Here is a 17685-nt window from a genome sequence, read left to right on the forward strand (position 1 = left end):
AAGTGGAGGATCAACCTGCCTGACTTCAGGTTCTACTACAAAGCCACAGTCATCAAGACAGTATGGTACTGGCACAAAGACAGAAATATAGATCAATGGAACAAAATAGAAAGCCCAGAGATAAATCCACACACCTATGGACACCTTATCTTTGACAAAGGAGGCAAGAATATACAATGGATTAAAGACAGTCTCTTTAACAAGTGGTACTGGGAAAACTGGTCAACCACTTGTAAAAGAATGAAACTAGATCACTTTCTAACACCACACACAAATATAAACTCAAAATGGATTAAAGATCTAAACCTAAGACCAGAAACTATAAATCTCCTAGAGGAGAACATAGGCAAAACATGCTCCGACATAAATCACAGCAGGATCCTCTATGATCCACCTCCCAGAATACTGGAAATAAAAGCAAAAATAAACAAATGGGATCTAATTAAAATTAAAAGCTTCTGCACAACAAAGGAAACTATAAGCAAGGTGAAAAGACACCCTTCTGAATGGGAGAAAATAATAGCAAATGAAGCAACTGACAAACAACTAATCTCAAAAATATACAAGCAACTTATGCAGCTCAATTCCAGAAAAATAAACAACCCAATCAAAAAATGGGCCAAAGAACCAAATAGACATTTCTCCAAAGAAGACATACGGATGGCTAACAAACACATGAAAAGATGCTCAACATCACTCATAATCAGATAAATGCAAATCAAAACCACAATGAGGCACCATTTCACACCAGTCAGAATGGCTGCAATCCAAAAGTCTACAAGCAATAAATGCTGGAGAGGGTGTGGAGAAAAGGGAACCCTCTTACACTGTTGGTGGGAATGCAAACTAGTACAGCCACTATGGAGAACAGTATGGAGATTCCTTAAAAAATTGCAAATAGAACTACCTTACGACCCAGCAATCCGACTGCTGGGCATACACACAGAGGAAACCAGAACTGAAAGAGACACATGTACCCCAATGTTCATCGCAGCACTGTTTATAATAGCCAGGACATGGAAGCAACCTAGATGTCCATCAGCAGATGAATGGATAAGAAAGCTGTGGTACATATACACAATGGAGTATTATTCAGCCATCAAAAAGAATACATTTGAATCAGTTCTAATGAGGTGGATGAAACTGGAGCCGATTATACAGTGTGAGGTAAGCCAGAAAGAAAAACACCAATACAGTATACTAACACATATATATGGAATTTAGAAAGATGGTAATGATAACCCTGTATGCGAGACAGCAAAAGAGACACAGATGTATAGAACAGACTTTTGGACTCTGTGGGAGAGGGAGAGGGTGGGATGATTCGGGAGAATGGCATTGAAACATGTATATTATCAGGTAAGAAACGAATTGCCAGTCTATGTCCGATACAGGATACAAGATGCTTGGGGCTGGTGCACAGGGATGATCCAGAGAGATGATATGGGGTGGGAAGTGGGAGGGGGGTTCAGGATTGGGAACTCATGTACACCCGTGGCAGATTCATGTCAATGTATGGCAAAACCAATACAGTATTGTAAAGCAAAATAAAGTAAAAATAAAAATTAAAAAAAAAAACTTGAAGAAAAAGAGTTAATTGTAGAGAATTAAGCAGTGTGGTAGGGAGATACCAACGCAAGGAAGCTAGGGAAAGAGCATGGATGTCAGAAACTAGAGCCATTAACTCAGAGTGAGGAGCAAGGACAATTCAGTAACTCTTGCTAAAATTGCTAAATCTGGGTAAAAGTTAAAGAAATCCAACTTGTCACATATGGGTAAGTGCTGCAAAAGGGCCAAGGATGAACACACTATTTTAAAGACTCTGAGGAAAATAAAACCCCAAAGAGAGATCTAATATTCTACAGGAAGTAAAAGAAATTTTCAGGAAATGCTGGGATTCCCAAAAAGAATAAACTGATAATAAAATCTAAAATGTTACTTCCTCTTACAGGATTAGAAGAGAAAATCCAAATGGTTAACTCAATAGATAGAGAAAAACATTTAATAAAATGCAACACTCATTCTTGATAAAAATTTTAGAAACTAGGAATAAAAAGGAACACCCTTGACTTGACTATGGGTATCTGATACATCAAACTACTTTCTCAGAAGTGAAACATTAGAAGAATTCCCTTTTAAAATCAGGATGAGGCAAGGCTGCCCACAAGCACTACTTCTATTCATCATTGTACCAGAAGCCCTAGTCAGCAAGTAAGAAAGATGTGAGCTCTATGCAGTAGCAACAAATAGCCAGAAAAACCAAATCTTAAAGATACACTACCTGAAAAGACAGAAAACATTTATCTGTCTTTATCTCTAGAACCATTTAAGAAATAAATCTAACAAAAGGTAGGAACATGACATGCCAGGAGAAAATTATAAAACTTCTATTAAACTCATTAAAAAGGACCAAAATAAATTGGTAATTCACTGCTATGCTGTTGGTCAGTTCAGTCGCTCAGTCATGTCTGACTCTTTGCAGCCCCATGAACTGCGGTACGCCAAGTTTCCCTGTCCATCAGCAACTCAAACTCATGTCCACAGAGTCCGTGATGCCATCCAATCATCTGATCCTCTGTTGTCCCCTTTTCTTCCTGCCTCGTATAGGTATATAATGTCTATGTGTGTTTGAAAAAAAAAAGTTTATATATATATATATATATATAAATAAAAGCACAGACCAAGGTCTACTAGTGAAAATACCAAAACCTTCAGATTTGGTACCTTTAGGTAGTGGGATTATAGATCTTTGTTTCTGAATATTTTAGTATGTTCTAATTTTTTTTACCATAAACCAATTCGGGATTGTTTATGTGTTTCAAAAATTTTACATTAACTGTGTCATACTATAAATATCTTTTAAAAAATCAGTTAAGAAGATCCTTTTGTAGTTCATGAGTGTGATGATTGGGTGTTCACGATGCTGCGTGACATGTGCCTCCCTGCAAACCTTGTTATGACACCAGCACGGTACCTGTACGACTTAAAAAAAAAAAAAAAGTCAGTTAAGAGACTTTGTTTCTTAGAGAAACTATTTTCTAATTTTTCTACTGTGAGTTTACATTACTTGTGTGAATGAAAAAAAGAAGAAAAGAAAGAAAAAATTCTTGTGGTTTAAGTTCTGTGCCTTTACCTTCTTCATCAAGGCTGCTAAAACTCTGCCCTTCAGTCAGCAAATCATGCTTCTCATCCTTCCATTCCTGGCTAATTGAGGACACAATCTCCTGTGAGGTTGCCTTCAGGGCGGCGATGGAGTTGCACCGTTTCTTAGAAGGTGATGCCTTCAAAGCTAGAAAAAGAAAAAAATTGATAATTATTGTAAAACCACATTAATAATATTTTTTAATTAAAATTTTACTCATGATTTATTAACATCTTAGTCATTATCTGAGTAGGGTGCAAGGAGCTTTGTTTTACATACACAAGGAAAGGGAGACAATATTATTTGTCCAAAGCGACTTAAATCAGAATGTCTTAGAATAAATCCAGGTTGAGCTGTCTTTTCAGATGTTGAAATGTAGTCTTACTTGAGGTGAAATTCAAATGTTTATTGCTAAAGAATTATTTTTCCTCCTCTGAGCAATGTTTTTCTAGTGCTGAGAGGAGGCTGAGTGGGTTGATAAACACAGATGGTAAAGTAAGGAGAATTCTCATGACCCCAGTTTTATTAACTTGGGACTGGGAATTTCTAAACATGCCAGTGTTTAATCTTATACTTATGTTACCCAATTTAGCCAAGTTACTTCTGGTTCGCTTTTTTCTTTCCGTGACTTTCCACTGAAATTTCCGACCCTTTCAGTCTTTTCTAGGTCATGGTTACATTAGATGTATAATTCACTCCTGATCTTTGTCCAAACAGCATTCTATGACTTCTGAAGTGTGTTGGAAACCTGTACCAAGGCAAGTGTACTTCACCATCAATCATGCTCACTGAAGGCTGTGACTTTACTTTTGATATGTCAATGGGAGCTGCTTCAGCTGCAGCCAGATGATCTTCATTTATATTCTCTTTAATTATTCTTCTTGTCTGAACATTGTGAGAGCATTTCCTTGGAAGGTAGAGGAAAGCCTACCTACCTGAGGCCTGTTTATACTTCTCCCTGAACTTGGTCTTGGCAGTGTCTCTCTTCCTTTGGAGGTTTGCATGTAGGGGTAATCTGACAGCTGATGCATTAGACTGATTGTGTTTGGCCTTGGGAATCTCAGAGCTTAGATTATACAGCTCATCAGGGGCTTTCCCATCGGCAGCTTGCAAGAATTTAGCTGGAGAAGGGCTCTGGGACACACAAATGAGGAAAGCATAGAGGGCAATCTCTCCACTTAAAGAGAAGGGGAGGTTTATGTGTCCTATGAGTAGTATTATAATGATAATAACATAATTATAATCAATAACATGTGTAGAGGGCTTGAGAGTTTGGAAGCCGACACTAACATTCCGCATCTCAAATTATCCAGATGGTCATGTGAGGGAGGTAAGCCCTTTTATGGGTCTAGAAACCGAGAGTAGAAAAGTTGTGACCTGCTCAAGGTCACAGAGCTAGAAAGCATGAAACCCCAGGTGTCTTTCTTTGAAGTTGTTTAATTGGTGGCTCACTTCCTAGCTCTTTGGCATTCTATCTTCTGATTAAAGTGAGGGGTGGGAAAGATGAAACTAGAGTTTGTTTTTCTTTGAGGAGGAAGATTTTGAATGTTTAAAGACTGATTGAAGTGGATTTTAATGGTAAATAAGTGGAACAAGTAAGTCACATTTTTTAAAACTCATCATCCCATCAAACCAGTGGTCACACTTGCTTGAAGTAATTATCCATATGCTGGCTTTTGCTTTAACATTCTATCTGCTAACTTTTGAAAACCTTCAACTCTCATCTTTCAATATAGTAGAGTTGACTCTTGAACAACACAGGTTTGAATTCAATACTAAATACAACAGTTTCACATAATCTGGGGTTGGTTAAATCATCAGATGCTGAGGAAGCACACAGAAGGATGGCCGACTAAGTTACACAAGAATTTTTAATCATGCAGGGGGTTGGTGCTCTTAGCCACTCCTCCCATTGATATTCAAGGGTCAACTGTATTTTAAAATTTCTAAGTCAGAAGATCTCAGTGTGGTTCAGGGACTGCTAGGAAACCCTGAAATTCTCTTAGAAGGTCTGTGATGCTAAAATAATTTTCCTAATAATATCAATAAGTCGTTTATCTTTCTCACTCCTATTCTCTCCTGAGTTTTCTATATGACCTGTGCTTATAATCACAGATTGAATTCAGAAGCAGACATGAGAATCTACATGTCTTCTATTAAGCTAGAATTAGGGATTTGAAAAAATATAAAATAATGCCACTTTTCTCATACAATTATTTATTTTGGAAAATATTTTTCAAAATTACTTTTTTGTTAATATTGACTTATGTTGACATGCAGTTTTTTGCTTTTATCTTATAAGAACTAATGAATATTTAAAATTTCCCTCAATTTGAAATTCTAATAGGTTAAATATAGATATTAAGAGATATAATGACATGAATAAAGGATCTTTGGGATCCTAAGTCATTTTTAATAATGCAGTGTGGCCCTGAGACCAAAAGATTTGAGACTTGCATCATTCTAGGCCAATGCTCATCTCCTAAACTGAGGAAGAGCTAGGATCAGAAGAAAGCTGGCAGTGACATGGAAGGGTGAATGAGGGGAAGATGCTCAGAGAACGGTCTGTACTTGTGATATATAATGGACCAAAGGCCAAGAGCCCCAGTAAAGAAATAACTCTTGGCTCATTATCAGCATACATGCAATGTGGAGCAGAAAAGACCTCAAACAATTCCTGCAAGGGCCACACAGCACCTAAAGAAAGCCTTTACTTTTGTCATAAATGGTGACTCTTCCTTAAAGGAATTATCTGAGACGCTCTCAGTGGATAAGGACTTGAATCTTGCAGAAATTGAATACCTCAGGGACTCGTTTTGATGAGAGAATCTCAAAGGATCGTTTTGGCTGGTTACTTTCTTTTGTGCCACAGAAACTCCTGAACTTGTCTTTAGCTCGCTCATCTGCCACCCCTGAAACTCTTCTGTTCATTCCTACCCCTGGGCCTTTGTACATGCTGCTCCTCCTACACGAGATGTCTTTCTTGCCTCTAACTTGAAATGCTGGCTTGCATTTTAGGGCTTAAATATTCTTTTCACTGTGTAGTTCTTTTGGGGAAGATCAATTTTATTTCTCTCTGTGTACCTACAGTAAGTGGCCTGTGCAAAAGCTCGACTAACAGCTGCTTTATTACATTATAAATCTGTTTCATGTTCCAATCCCTGACCCAAAACAGGCTATGAAATTACCAAGGGAATTAATTTTTTTCAAAAAAGCTTTCTATATTATTAATGTTTAGCATAGTGCTAGGTGCATAATACGTGCTCAAATGTTGCTTGAATGAATTAACTATTCCAAAATTTTACGACAGTTGATTTTTAACTAATTAATGTATTATTCTACTCCTTTCAGAAAACTTAAGTTTTAGTACTTTAGACACATTATCTGGGTAGAGAATTTCAGTGAGGTTTCAACATTACAGTGACTAATATTTCCAGAAAGTATTATTGGATTTTTCAAACATTGTTACATTGACAGCAGGACTCAATTCTGGGGTGGGATAAATGGATTTAAGAAGATTAAAAAATTTGATTAAAAAAAAAACACCTGAAGACCAGGTACTGTTTTCTTGAGGTTAGGGGTAAGGAAGGGAAGTTTTCACCTACAAAGAAAGTATGCCCGTAGGAACTAAGCGCTTTAACTTAATCATAGTTAATAAAAGATGTGGAAGATGCATTTTGAAGTGTCAACATTACTAATTAAATTGTGACCCTAAGTACTTTAAATTAAATTCCATTCATTCATTCAATTATTCATCAAATAATCATTACCTACAATGTGCCAGGAAATGTGCTAGGGTCTGGGAAAATATATGAGAACCAAACATGGTCCCCACTTTTCAGGAACACAAAGTCAAGTGGGGAAATAGGACAACAGCTCGCTATGGCAAAGTATAGTTAAGTTCTACGAAAGAAGCATTGTCTGAGCTGAGAAGTGAAGGAAGACCAGGAAGGGATGGAGACTATTATAGGCAAAGGGACAAGGGCTGTACAGATGTATAGGCAGCCTTGAATGTAGGGGTAACTGTAGGGTGCTCAAAGCTGCTGGAGCCTAGAGGATAGAGTAGAGCATGTAATGTGGAAGGGAAATCACAGGGGAGGGAAAGAGAGGCTGCCTCACACTGGACTCAGAGCAGAGTTAAGGATTTTGCATACTAGGTAATACATTGAAGTTCTTAACAAGAAAAAACTTCTGAAACTTGAGAGGGTTTTCTTTTTAAGCATGGAAATCAGCAAGAGGCGATTAAATTGATCCCTGTAGCTGGGGTGGGGTGACACTGGATTGGATGGGTTATATCCATACAGTGGAATATTATTCAGCAGTACAAAGTAAAGTGCCACAAAAGGCAGAGGAACCAGAGATCAAACTACCAACATCCGCTGGGTCATCAAAAAAGCAACAGAGTTCCAGAAAAAAACATCTATTTCTGCTTTATTGACTATACCAAAGCCTTTGACTGTGTGGATCACAATAAACTGTGGAAAATTCTGAAAGAAATGGGAATACAGACCACCTGACCTGCCTCTTAAGAAACCTATATGCAGGTCAGGAAGGAACAGTTAGAACTGGACATGGAACAATAGACTGGTTCCAAACAGGAAAAGGAGTATGTCAAGGCTGTATATTGTCACCCTGCTTATTTAACTTCTATGCAGAGTACATCATGAGAAACGCTGGGCTGGAAGAAACACAAGCTGGAATCAAGATTGCCAGGAGAAATATCAATAACCTCAGATATGCAGATGACACCACCCTTATGGCAGAAAGTGAAGAGGAACTAAAAAGCCTCTTGATGAAAGTGAAAGAGAAGAGTAAAAAAGTTGGCTTAAAGCTCAACATTCAGAAAACGAAGATCATGGCATCCAGTCCCATCACTTCATGGCAAATAGACGGGAAACAGTGTCAGACTTTATTCTTTTGGCTCCAAAATCACTGCAGATGGTGACTGCAGCCATGAATTTAAAAGACGCTTACTCCTTGGAAGGAAAGTTATGACCAACCTAGATAGCATATTCAAAAGCAGAGACATTCCTTTGCCAACAAAGGTCTGTCTGGTCAAGGCTATGGTTTTTCCTGTGGTCATGTATGGATGTGAGAGTTGGACTGTGAAGAAAGCTGAGCGCTGAAGAATTGATGCTTTTGAACTGTGGTGTTGGAGAAGACTCTTGAGAGTCCCTTGGACTGCAAGGAGATCCAACCAGTGCATTCTGAAGGGGATCAACCCTGGGATTTCTTTGGAAGGAATGATGCTGATGCTGAAACTCCAAAACCTTGGCCACCTGATGTGAAGAACTGAATCATTGGAAAAGACCCTGATGCTGGGAAAGATTGAGGGCAGGAGGAGAAGGGGACAACCGAGGATGAGATGGCTGGATGGATCACTGACTTGATGGACATGAGTTTGAATGAACTCCGGGAGTTGGTGATGGACAGGGAGGCCTGGCGTGCTGCGATTCATGGGGTTGCAGAGTCGGACACGACTGAGCGACTGAACTGAACTGAACAAGGTGACTATGACTGGAGCTAAGAAGGCAATGTGAGGGCCACAACTTTATGTAAAAACAAACAAACCAAAACAAACCCAAACCATGAGAAACACAGTTAAAACAGGAAAGGCACTGTGGAAGAAGCGATGGACATTTGCTATTTCTAGGTACAACTAGGTATTGGTGAGTGACTGGAAGTCAGTGGCCTTTACAAAGCTTGATGCCAACGTGTCTGGTCTGGATAACTGAGTAAATTGTGGTGGCCTTCAGTGACATGTGGACTCGGGATGTGTGGCAGGTTCTTGAGCAACCTGGGGGCAATCCAGAAATTAGTCCTAATTTGTGGACAACTGATTTTCAACAAGAAAACCAAGATAATCCAATGGGGGAAAGAACAGGCTAACAAATGATGCTAGGACAACTGGATATCCATATGCAAAAGAATGAAGCTATACCCTACCTCACACCATCTAGTATAAATTAAATCAATATCTGTAAATAATATATCTGCTAACAGAAACTTCTGTCAAGAATATATAAAGAACTCTCTATAACTCAACAATAAAAAGACGAATAACTAAAAATAGGCAAAGTATTTGAATAGAGATTTCTCCAAGGAAGATATGAGTAAGTCAATAAGCACAAAAAAAGATGTTGAACATCATTAGTCATTAGAAAAAATACAAGTCAAAACCACATTGAGATACTACTTTATACTCACTAGGATGTCTAAAATAAAAAAAGACAGTAACAAACATTGGTGAGGATGTGGAAAACTGGATCTCTCATACATTGCTAGTGAGACTGCAAAATTGTGTAGCTGCTTTAGAAAAGAGTTTGGCAGTCCCTCAAAATGTTAAATAGAATTACCATCTGACCTACCAATTCCACTCCTAAAAGGTGAAAACTTATGTCCACAGAAATCTTGTGTATGAATTTTCATAGCAGCATAATAGCCAAAAATGTAAACAACACAAAATCCATCAACCAGTGAATCAATAAACAAAATGTATTTTTTCCATACAATGGAATATTATTCAACAATAAAAAAGTAAAGTACTATAAGATGACTAAACTTTGAAAACATCATGTTAAGTGAAAAAACCAAACACAAAAGGCCACATATTGGATACTTCCATCTATATGGCATATCCATAATAGGCAAATCCAGAGAGAGAGAAAATAAATGAGTAGTTGCCAGGGGCTAGGAAGAGGAAGGAATGAAAAGTAACTGCTAATGGGTATGTAGGTTTCTTTTAGAGGTAATGAAAATCTTCTAAAATTAGATAGTGGTAATATTTACACAACTTTGTGAATATATTAAGAATCACCAAATCACATACTTTGGAAAGGTGAATTTCCCAGTATGTGAATTATATCTGAATAAAGATGTTGTAAAATGTAGAGAAAAATGAGAAAAAAAAATAGATCCGACCACCTGAGGAGTAAAAGACCTGTAATATTAAAAACATGATAAACTATACAAATTAGAAAGAGTCACAACTCACACCATATGTCATGGAACTGAGGATGCCACTGACTGTACTATGAATTTATACACTGTTAAGAAAGCAAAAGCTCTGAAGATGGGGAATCTCATGAAGGAGACTCACTGAAGCTGGGGTCCCAAGGACTATCTCCTCCATAAATCTACCAGGGGCCACAAAGAAATGCATGTTTTTAACCACAGCAAAGGGTGAAGAGAGGCAGAAAATCTGAACCACAAGCTGGTGTTCAGACAGGATTTTCAGGCTGAATAAATACTATGTTATGCTCTATCTTAGGCAGAAAAGACAATCAGAGAATTTAATTTGTAGTGGTCTCAGTTTTAGACCAATTTTAAGATACCACTGAGATAGTCAAATGTGAAATAAAAGTTTTTCTTAGAATGAAATAAGGTTTAAAAAAGGGACTGATATATTTAGTATGTAGAGTTCACACAAATCACTTGGATAAATAGTAAACACTAATATAAATGAGCAAATATTTCGAAGCTCAATTCTCAAAGGAACTAAAATGGTTAATAAACATGAATAATGGTTGAACTTTACCAGTACTTAAGACAGGCAAAATAAAACAATCAGATAACATTTTTCCTTATCAAAGTAGCATAATTAAAAAGAATAATTCTGGCTAAAGGCTAGAAGAATATAGGCACTTGTGGAAGTCTAGAATGGCATAATCATTCTGTGCAATAATGTGCATTTTAAACACTCGGTACTTCTCTTGGAATCTATCCTAGAGAAATAATCATAAGCTTGGAAACAATATTTATCTAAAATGATGCTCATAAAAATACTAATTAGAAAAGGGAGAAATAATGTAAATGTCCAATAATGACAGAATCATTAAATAGATTATGGCATACCCATATAATTTTAATGTTGTTTCACAATTTTAAACAGCTTCTTTGTTTATTATACAATGATATGGGAAATTACTCATGTAAAAAACAGAGGACACAGACATAAAACTGTACACCACTGTGCTACTATTTTTATACAAATACACAAAGTACAGAAATAAAGATGGGTAGGAAGTATGTCAAAATATTAGTGTGGAGGATCTTAACAGACATTTTTTCAAAGATGACATACAGCTGCCAACCAGAACAGCTATTATCAGAAAGACAGCAGGTAACAAGTTTTGGTGAAGATACGGAAAGAAGGGAACGCTTAGGTACTGTTGGTGGGAAGGTAAAATGATCAACCACTATGGAAAATAGTATGGGGATTCCTCAAAAGTTAAAAATAGAACTATCATATGATCTAGCAGTCCCCACTTCTGGGTATGTATCTGATGAAATGAAATCACCATCTCAAAGAGAGATCTGCATTTCCACTGTATGTGAGGCATTATTCCCAATAGCCAAGACATGGAAACAACCCAAATGTCCACTGACAGATGAATGGATAAGAAAACTGACACATATATGAATATTATTCAGCTGTTAAAAATTAGGAAATCGTGTCACTTGTGACAATATAGATGGACCATGACAGTGTTATGTTAAGTGAAATAAGCCAGAAAGAGAAAGACGAATACTGTATGAGCTCATTTGCATGTGCTAAAGAAGCTGAATTCATAGACACAGAGAGTAGAAGAATTGTTACTGGGGGCTGACAGATGGGTGAAATGGGGATATATTGGTCAAAGAGCACCAACTTGCATTTTGTAAGATGAATAAGTCTTAGAAATCTAATATACAGCAGGGTGACTACAGTTAAGAATTCTGTCTTTTCCACTGGAGAGTTGCTAAGAGGGTAGGTCTTAAATATTTTCATGATACACATACACAATCACAATTGGTAATTACATAGGATGGTGAAGGTACAAAGTAACCTGTGATAATCATCTGCAATATATATATGTATCACATCATCACATTTTATACCTTAAATTTACATAATGCTATGCATAAAGTTATGGAAAATGCTATATATAACATGTAAATGTTATATGTAACATCGTCACATCATTACACCTTAAACTTACATAATGTTATATGTAACATTATGTGAATGCTATATGTAACATTAGGGGGAAGAAGCCTTAAAAAAGAAAGTGCTTCACTTTCATTAACAAAAAACTCCAACAAATATTATTTTAAAAATCTGTCTTATCCATTCATCTGCTGATGGACATCTAGGTTGTTTCCATGTCCTAGCTATTATAAACAGTGCTGCAATGAACATTGGAGTACATGTGTCTCTTTCAATTCTGGTTTCCTCGGTGTGTATGCCCAGCAGTGGGATTGGCAAAACCAATACAGTATTGTAAAGTAAAATAAAGTAAAAATAATATTTTAAAAATCTGTCTTATATAAATAAAAACTACGAATTTTCCACTTTTTCAGCTTTTTGTGTGTGGCTAAATTGTTATGGGGATTCCCTTGTAGCTCAGCTGGTAAAGAATCCGCCTGCAATGAGGGAGACCTGGATTTAATCCTTGGGTTGGGAAGATCTCCTGGAGAAGGGAATGGCTACCCACTCTAGTATTCTGGTCTGGAGAATTCCATGCACTGTATAGTCCATGGAGTCGCAAACAGTCAGACATGACTGAGTGACTTTCACTTTAAATTGTTACGAAACTGAACCTCGAAATACCTAAATGATAACATAAGGAACAATATTTTTTTCTTTTAATATAGTTAAAAACATTTCTACATAAATTATACACACCTGTTGTAGAAAATTTAATAAATATTCATGTAAAGAAATAGAAAATACCACACAACCTCAGGGGTCAGAATAACCATTGTTAACTATGGGTTTAGTCTGCTCTTCCTTTTTTAATTCCTTATGGTTTAAAGTTAGGGTACCGATTTGTGATCTTTCTGCTTTTTGAACATAGGCATTTATAGCTATATATTTCCCTCCCAGCACTGACTTTGCAGCATCCTGTAAGTTTTTGGAAAGTGAAAAAGCTGGCTTAAAACTCAACATTCAAAAAAACTAAGATTATGGCATCCAGTCCCATCATTTCATGGCAAATAGATGGGGAAATAATGGAAACAGCACAGAGTTGATTTTCTTGGGCTCCAAACTCACTGCAGATGGTGACTGCAGCCATGAAATTAAAAGACGCTCCTTGGAAGAAAAGCCATGACGCGTGTACACCCGTGGCGGATTCATGCTGATGTGTGGTAAAACCAATGCAATATTGTAAAGTTACTAATAATAATAATTTAAAAAAAGACAAAAAAGAAAAGCCATGACAAACCTAGACACCATATTAAAAAGCAGAGACATTACTTTGCCAACAAAGGTCTGTCTGGTCAAAGCTATTGTGAGAGCTGGACTATAAAGAAAGCTGAGGACTGAAGAATTGATGCTTTTGAACTGTGGTGTTGGAGAAGACTCTTGAGAGTTCCTTGGACTGCAAGGAGATCCAGCCAGTCCATCCTAAAGGAAATCAGTCCTGAATATTCATTGGAAGGACTGATGCTGATGATGAAACTCCAAAACCTTGGCCACCTGATGTGAAGAACTGAATCATTGGAAAAGACCCTGATGCTGGGAAAGATTGAGGGCAGGAGGAGAAGGGGATGACAGAGGATGAGATGGTTGGATGGCATCACCGACTCAATGGACATGAGTTTGAGTAAGCTCCAGGAGTTGGTGATGGACAGGGAAGGCTGGCGTGCTGCAGTCCATGGGGTTGCACAGAGTCAGACATGACTGAGCAACTGAACTGATAATTTTTTGGAATGCGTATTTTCATTTCCATTTAACTTTTTTCTAATTTCTCTGTACTTTTTTCTTTGACCCATTGGTAGCTGTTTAATTTTCATACATTTCTGAATATGTGAGCATGTGTTTTCACATATTTGTGAATTTTCTAGTTTTTGCTCTTTATTTATTCTGTTGTGATCAGAAAAGACATTTGCATGACTTCAATCTTTTAAAATCTATTGAAATATATTTTGAGGACTCACATATGGTCTATTCTGGAGAATATTCCATGGACTAACTACATTTTTATATACCCCACTAGAATTTTGTTGTCCATTTAGGTATGCAGGCCAATAACTATATACATGTGAATGAAGCTATAAGGACTAAATGTGCTTTTAATATATCATTTTTGTTTCATATTATCCCATTATTTAATTATATCATAGTGTATTTAGCCAATATATTATATGGTTTAATATTTTTTTTCCAGCACAAAATTGGACTCTAATGATTATGGCATCAATGTCCATGGGGTCTCTGAGGGTCAGACACAACTGAGTGACTTCACTTTCACTTTTCACTTTCATGCATTGGAGAAGGAAATGGCAACCCACTCCAGTGTTCTTGCCTGGAGAATCCCAGGGACAGGGGAGCCTGGTCGGCTGCCGTCTATGGGGTCGCACAGAGTCGGACACAACTGAAGTGACTTAGCAGCAGGAGCAGCAAGATACTTAACTATAATTACTGATTGCTGCTTTGGGGAGATAAATAGTTCAAACTCTTTCAATAAAAATCTTACAAAGTGAAGCCAGTCAGTAAGTGCTAAAGGTAAAAAAAAAAAAAGAAATTCATAAAAATCTTACCTTGAATTTTCTTGAAAACTCTGGAATTCATAAATTTTAGAAATCTATCTGCATAAAAGCTGGGTCTATGAACCGAAACAGTGTCCTGAAAAGATAAATCAAGTACAACAGGTTTACCTCTCACACAGTTTGTTTTGAGCCAGAAGAAAGCTCTATGCAACTGGCTGGCTGTTAGCCAATGTCCTTAACCAGAAGGTGTGGATGTTAGGAGCCAGACATGAGTGATGCCTGTGGGCTGTGTGCACAGGAGCTGGGCTGGGGCAAAAAGCACAAGGACCAATCTGGGTAAAGATTCCAGATACTCATGGTGAAACAGATTATGAAGAGCGGCAGGGCTGAGATAGCAAAGACTCTGCTTTATAAACCCAAACAGCTAATCCTTGATCCACTGTCCACCACGAGGGGCTTTTAAATTCTGTTTTTTAACATATAAGGCAACCAGTGCCTCAAGTGTCATCTGGAACAAAGACATAATCACTTTTAGTCAGAACAAAACCGGGACAAGCAAAATAACCCGAAAGTAAAGTTGAGAGAGAGAGAAAGAAAAAGTTTGCTGGTTTCACTTTCCAGTAATAAGGTATGTAAACACCATGAAGATTCCTAGGAGACAAGGCTGATTGACGATCCCTGTTATGTTCAATTAGCTACGAATTAGATACAGCTGAATTGAATTAAATCATCAGCTCAATTCTCTCATGCTTGGTAGGATTCTTTAGGACTGAGGGGGCATTTTATCACAAGTCCAGGAAAGAAGACAGATGAAGGAGCTAATTCCATATATTTATTCAGCAGTCATTTATTTGCTATCTAAGATAGACATTCCTAAAAATAGTAAATTTGGTAATTTAGTGTTCCATTTTGATTTGAGGTTCATGGATTCCAAAAGGGAAACTTCTAAAAATTTATATCTAGATAATATCATCTGCAGTGGGTTTGGAAGAAAAAATACACATTGGACCAGAATCCAGAGACCCAGTTCTCGTGTTAGCTCTAATTTTCAAGAGCTCTGTGATCCTGGGTAAAGACAGTATCTCAGTGCCTCAGTCCTTTCATCTGTGAAATTGGGTGTTACATGAAGCATAAGAGAATTCTGTAATCAGTGTTTTATGAAGGACACAGCATGGAGGAATCCTCTGCCAAGTGATAATGTTCTCTAGACTATCAGTGATCCTGCAGATGTGATGGAAAACTTCCCACTGGTCTGACATGCACTTTCCCCAGTGTTCTGTCAGTTTGGGCTGGAAGTGGACATGGATTCACAAGTCAGTCATTTAGAAACACATAGGATGTAAGATTGGAGAAGGCAATGGCACCCCACTCCAGTACTCTTGCCTGGAGAATCCCATGGATGGAGGAGCCTGGTGGGCTGCAGTCCATGGGGTCACTAGGAGTTGGACCCAACTGAGCGACTTCACTTTCACTTTTCACTTTCACACATTGGAGAAGGAAATGGCAACCCACTCCAGTGTTCTTGCCTGGAGAATCCCGGGGACGGGGGAGCCTGGTGGGCTGCCGTCTATCGGGTCACATAGAATTGGACATGACTGAAGTGACTTAGCAGCAGCAGCAGCAGGATGTAAGATGATTGAGTCAGCCCTTGCCTTCTAAGAGAGGTTAAACTGTGGCTCTTTTTGGTATGAGGAAGCATTGTTTAAAGGAGAGGACAATTGTAAAAAGACAAAAAAATAAATTCTTAACTATTGCTTATAATTACATAAATATATAATCAGCACAGATTTTCTTTTTTTTTTTTCTAAAAAAGGACACTGAAGAACAGAAGACATATTTTATTTCAGCAAAGGTATGGGCTCCTTAGAAGTATCCGACAGATAGAGGATACTATTTGGAGCAGAAGTCTCATTTGGTAACAGGGAATTGAAACTGTCAATAAACAGGAGGAGAATGAAAGTGAGTATTTACTCTCTCTCCCTTCCATGTTCAAGGCATTATGTAGATGGTACTTTTCTCAGCTAGAAGGAAAAAAAATTAACCTTCCATCTTGGCCTTTTCTTAAAAAATAATCTTTGATTTAAATAAGAAGCCTAAGTTTGATTCTCAGAAACAAACTTGTGAACCTGTCGTTTAAAAGAGCATTTTGACAAAGGTCATTTCCATAGCCTGTGGACAAAATGCAGATCTGACATGCTGAGAGGTTATTACCAGTCTTCCACAGAACTGAGACAGCGAGTATTCTTTTCCAGGAATGGAGAAGAATAGCATCTATAATTTATCTTTTTTCAAAGGAAAGCATCTGCTAACATCTTAAAAAAAATACGTGAGCAAATCTTTGACCAATACAATCTTTGGAAGTGTCACTCTGAGTTATTAACTGAGTGAGGCTGAGGCCATAAATGTTCTGTCAAGTGGCAGGAAGTTCAAATTTAACTCTAGATAGGAAGTGTGTGTGTGTGTGTGTGTGTGTGTGTGTGTGTGTGTGTGTGTGTGTGTGTGTGTGTGTGTGTGTGTGTGTGTGTGTGTGTGTGTGTGTGTGTGTGTGTGTGTGTGTGTGTGTGTGTGTGTGTGTGTGTGTGTGTGTGTGTGTGTGTGTGTGTGTGTGTGTGTGTGTGTGTGTGTGTGGACAGACTGCTCTTTGATAATTGTTTTTTCAGTCATGCCATTTCTGGGTGCAAAACACATTCTCGTATCAGTTAACCTTTGTTATATTTAAATCCAACACAATTTAAAAGTGTTCCCTTCCCATGTCCTTATTATGTGTTATGCATTGTGTTGAACACCAAAGGGCATTATTTAACTTAACCCTCCAGTCAGCCTATGAGGCAGGTAGTGTAGTAGTGTATGGACTAAGTTGTGTCAGACACTTTGCGACCCCATGGACTGGAGTCCGCCAGGCTCCTGCGTCTGTGGAATTTTCCAGGCAAGAATACTGTAGTGGGTTGCCATTTCCTCCTCCAGAGGATCTTCCCAACCCAGGGACTGAACCTGCATCTCCTGCTTGGAGGTGAATTTTTTACCACTATGCCACCAGGGAAATATTCTGAGGTACAGGTACTATTACT

General features: G+C 37.8%; 1 protein-coding gene and 1 non-coding gene across 14 annotated transcripts in view; one reads left to right on the forward strand and one right to left on the reverse strand.

Moving 5' to 3' along the window:
* Nucleotides 1-17685, reverse strand: part of PIP5K1B (phosphatidylinositol-4-phosphate 5-kinase type 1 beta) — a 554522-nt gene that overhangs the window by 96030 nt on the left and 440807 nt on the right. For all 13 annotated transcript variants that reach the window (XM_060409393.1, XM_060409390.1, XM_060409396.1 and 10 more), the window contains 2 exons: nt 14669-14753; nt 3134-3289 (listed from right to left, as the gene is read on the reverse strand). In XM_060409393.1, coding sequence (XP_060265376.1) covers nt 3134-3289; nt 14669-14753 — 241 coding nt within the window. The remainder of the gene's footprint in view (nt 1-3133; nt 3290-14668; nt 14754-17685) is intronic.
* On the forward strand, nt 2880-2984 carry LOC114113440 (small nucleolar RNA U13). The gene has a single exon (XR_003588474.2). It is a non-coding gene; the product is annotated as a small nucleolar RNA U13 (small nucleolar RNA).

The sequence above is a fragment of the Ovis aries genome, chromosome 2 (genome assembly GCF_016772045.2).
Source record: "Ovis aries strain OAR_USU_Benz2616 breed Rambouillet chromosome 2, ARS-UI_Ramb_v3.0, whole genome shotgun sequence".
Classification (NCBI taxonomy): Eukaryota; Metazoa; Chordata; class Mammalia; order Artiodactyla; family Bovidae; genus Ovis; species Ovis aries.